This window comes from Zeus faber, assembly GCF_960531495.2.
Source record: "Zeus faber genome assembly, chromosome: 6".
NCBI lineage: Eukaryota > Metazoa > Chordata > Actinopteri > Zeiformes > Zeidae > Zeus > Zeus faber.
Window position 1 is genome coordinate 22,004,287 of NC_137201.1, and position 4,583 is coordinate 22,008,869.

The 4,583-nt window shown below is 45.0% G+C and overlaps 1 protein-coding gene across 1 annotated transcript; it reads right to left on the minus strand.

Moving 5' to 3' along the window:
- Positions 1–333: 333 nt before the first annotated feature.
- Positions 334–4,144, minus strand: dnajb9a (DnaJ heat shock protein family (Hsp40) member B9a). The gene is made up of 3 exons (XM_080002296.1): positions 3,978–4,144; positions 2,861–3,091; positions 334–2,452 (listed from the first exon to the last, which is right to left on the minus strand). The coding sequence occupies exons 2-3, from the start codon at positions 3,075–3,077 to the stop codon at positions 2,019–2,021; spliced, it is 651 nt and encodes a 216-aa protein (XP_079858422.1). The 5' UTR covers positions 3,078–3,091; positions 3,978–4,144; the 3' UTR covers positions 334–2,018.
- Positions 4,145–4,583: the final 439 nt, after the last annotated feature.

Consider the following 4,583-nt stretch of genomic DNA (forward strand, 5'->3'; position numbering starts at 1 on the left):
GTTGATGCCCGTGACGGGAGCCGCACCGACGGGAAGAACGGCGCTGATTGTTTCCCTCGACAACGGTAACTAGGCGGTTGAGACCAAATATTTAGGGAGGAACATGTCGTGCGATGCTTGAATGTAAAGCACAGGGTGGAGTGATGCAGCCGGTCCGGACTAACTGCGTGGCACAGCGCTCCAAGGTTCTTACATCATCACTCACCTTAACAAATATATATCGGAGTAATAAAACCTGCACCTTTGTGTGAATTGGTTATTTCTTGTGGCAAAATAAGAACAAATTGCTTACACACACACACACACACACACACACACAAAAACTGTGCAAAATGTATGTCAATTTGTCCTTTATTTCTCAAAATTGTATCTCTGATAAAACACATCTAAAATAAACATAAATGAAAGTGCTGCGTATTTTCACAATAATCAAGTACGCGATGAACGCTGAAAATAACAACAGGGCTTTTTGAGTATTGCACATTGCAAATATACACGACCCGTCTCTGCACCACGGAGTCACCAGGACGTTACAGACGTGTACAAACGCCAAGTCTGTGGCACCACCGCGCATCAGAGGTCAGTCGGTGATTCAAGTCGTCCGTTTCAAATTAGGTTTAACCTTCTTTATGTTCCATCTGAAACGCATCAATATAAAAAAGTGGTTATGGGGTAAGCGATGATGTTGAAACATATTGTCAGTCCATGTTGGGAGACACACACATTCCGCATATGGACAGCTACTGAACACCTTGTACAACTGAAAATTCCTTGTCCTTTGTCCAAAAAGGCTTTTAAACACAAAAAAGGAGTGCTACAGAGGCCAGCGCACATCATTGATACTGGCAAACGTGCTCAGAGTCAGATTTCTGTGGACATAGTTCCCATTCCACAACCATAAGCAGAACTTTGCCGCCCGCTATTGTTCTCCGCCTTCAGCTCAGTATTGAGGCTGACAAAAGCAAACCATAAGCAATGGAAACTAAAAACTATACAAAAGAGCTGGAGAGTAACTTAGCTTCAATACAAATGTTCCTGGCAATATTAGGGTCCGTTATTCTTTTTAGGTGGTAAAATGTGGAAGGAGTTCTGTACAGATAAAACAAATAATTATAATAAAATCGACACATCTGTATTAGGACTGTAGAACGCAAATGACGAGATGTCTTTCAATTAACAAATTGATTCCAGGATCCAGTACGTGCATTGACTCCAACCGCACCCTCCTCCCTTCCCCACCGATCGGTGAGTGTCACAGTCACAAAAAAAAAATTAAAGTTATCCACAAGTGAATCAAGAATTTGAATGTTCAAGTTCAAGAGATTGTTTGTCACATACATATACATACGGTCATACATATACAGTGAAATGTCATGTCAATTAAGCACATTTTAGTATTTTTAGAGCTTATAGAGCTTATTGTGTTGAAGACTTTGAAAGTTGTAAATGATCAAAACATCGGCAAACATATTGTATATAATACAATGTAAATGTAATGTTGACATTGATTTGTAAAAATGTTTTACGCAAGACATTATTTACTTGGTTGGTTGATGGAGAGGGATATTAATGTCCCTTTTTCCATTTAAAAATACAGTTTTGTGGATTTGATTGAGTGATTAAAAAAAAAGCATAATATTTGTGAATTTGATGATATTTATCTTTCCCGTTACAGAACTCCTTCCACAGTAAAACAAATGTTTACTCGTCCAACGGCGAAACAGGTGCTCACGAGAATACTGACAGAATATTCATCATCTACTTCTTCAATAATTGAGAGAGAGTAGGTCAATGAAATCATTATTAAAAAAAGCCTATTGGGAGTGATTTTAATGGTATCCCAGCACAAAGCGTACCTTAGTTGAGGACTCACAGTTTAAGTCATAATTCTTAGCTGAGGATACATCAACTCACAGTGTAAGTTATGATCTTGTTCCTTTCATTTGAAGGGAACAGTTTTCAGTCACATCGTCTCCACTGGAGGCGATTCGAAGCCTCGCGCCCTCTTCCAGGACGCATCAGGAGGACCCGGTGCAGTCTGTGTACGTGGTCACCATGTTCCCCCTGCGCTGGGTCACCGTCCGACAGTGCTGTTTGGACGCGCTCTGAAACCTGCCGTCGCTCTGCCTGTCGTGCCTTTCGAAAGTGAACATCCTCTCCATGTCGTCAAACACGTCGTCGAAGATGCCCGCCCCGAGCCCGCCCTGGAAACGTCTCTTGTGTTTACCGTGGCCCTCCGGCTGTGGCTTGGCGTGCTCCTCGAAGCCCCTCCCCCGGTGGCGGACGTGGCGGTTCTGGCTGTAGATGTCAAAGTCCTTAAACATGTCGTCAAAGTTGAAAGGTTGGTGGGAACCGTGCCTCTGCCGGCCGTGTGTTTCTCCGCTGTAGAACGGAGCCTGTCCCAACTGGTCGTACTCCCTTCGTTTCTTTTCGTCAGACAAAGTTTCATACGCTGCATTGAAAATCAAAAATAAAGCCAGGTTGGAATACTTTCGACGGATGGGTGTTTGTTAAAACTACACTAAAGCAACGTTAGAATAATTGCAAACTGTGAAAAAGCTCCTTTTGCATTTGGTCTATAAATGTGGATAATATTTGGGTATAAGAACTGAATATAATCATACCCACCGGAAAACCTTCTTCAGATATCATAAGTAAAATAATTACTTCCACATCACGACTTCATATTGGGGCGTGAAGACACAATCTATCCTTAAGGTATTCACCAGTTTGTTGTGATAAGTGTGGTTCGACTAGTTCTGATAGGGCATAATAGCGTTCCTCTTATTGTAAAAAAATGTATATATAGTCCCCTAAAACATAATCACTCAATCAAAAGTGAAGTTAGTTACTTCCATACCTTCAGCGATCTCCCGGAACCTCATTTCAGCATCCGGGCTCTTGTTCTTATCCGGGTGGTGCCTCATCGCGAGCTTGTGGAACGCCTTCTTGATCTGACGTTCGGTGGCATCTTTGGGGACCCCGAGGATGTCGTAGTAGTCCTTCTTGGCGAGTATCAGCTCAGTTGTCATCAAGATGCACACTGCAAACTTGACAGCCGACTGTGCGGTCGCCATGGCAGCGAAGCCCCCTGTGTTGTTACAGGGACACGGCTCGGATTTGTGGCGTCAGAAATGTCAACCGCTATACCACAGGTTACACGGTAATCACAAGTTACTTCGCTGGTTTGTGTCATCAAATGCAAGACCCTGCTTGATGTGCTGTAGTTATACTGACTGTGGTTGAGAAACGCTAGAGTTCCATTACATGATGTGATGTGGTCTTCATTAAATTGGCAAAGATAATCACGACGACAATGGTTTTTAATATTGGATATTGTATTAAACCAGTATAATCGCCATCCAGGGCTGGGCGATGTATCGTTATTATATTGCCATTGTGATACGAGACTAGATATCTTCCGGGATTTTGGGATGCAGTAATATTGTGATATAGTCAAATGTTTAATGTCTTTAAAGTGGAAATCCATCAGATCATCCGCGATGGGTGAACTACACTACACTACAAGTCCTCCTTCCTCTGATCGATCGCTTTGTTGTTCTTGGTCCCTTGAGGCGGTGGGGACAATCTTTATGTGTTTGTTATTGTTTTTTCGGTGTGAATGTTCATCCACATCGACAGGTGACCGATCATAACTAGCTACGCCACTTTCTCGGATTCATTTTTACGTCATGGGAAGGGCGGACCCCGCCACCAACGATGGACAGCGCATAGGGGAACACATGCCCGACGCTTTCTGATGAGTGCAAGCTAAATAAATGTGGCACGAATTGTGCCCCCCCCCCCCCCCTCCAACAAAATCATGTTAGTGATCACCACTTTAAAGTGTTGAATATAATGAAAACGAGCCGGTCCGTCTGAGCGACGTTTCGTTCGCTCTCTGAACGTGTCGCCGTCACGATCCTTCGTAGAGACGTTGCCCCCGAAATGAAAAAAAAAAAACCCGAGTGACTCACCAACACGCCCACGGTGCCCCTGGTACCCAACGGGGGCCGTACATCAAACCGGGCGATCCAGTCCGGGGTTAAAAAAAAAACAAACCAAACAAACCCCAAAAACAACACAATTTGACGTTTCTATCCGAGGTCGGAGTCACCGCTCAGGCGGACGACAGGGAGGAGGGTCGCCGTCGCCGCTCTTCTTCTCACGGAGGCGGAACAGTGGTGGCCGAGCTACGCCCCGCAGCGCGTTGCTGCCCCTGGTGGACAGCACGGCGCAACGCCGCGATGTAAATAAATGTGTTTTTTTTATTCTATTTCTAGACGCGATACTCGAAATGTGTTCATCAACTGAATTTGTAACACACACACACACACACACACACACACACACACACACGCGCGGCGCGGGATTTATCTGCAAAATGAAGCGGAACATGTTTAAATTGGGCGATTGGCGGGCGACGCGCGGCCAATCGCGCGAGCGGGACGACGCGATCACGTGACCTTTGTTTTTCCTCTCCCCGCGCCGGGTGACGTCGTCCGTGGAGCCTGACGGAGCGAGTGTCAGGGCGAACGACCTCGGTGTCGCGCCGCACGTCGCTGGCTTCCATCTGTTTAAAT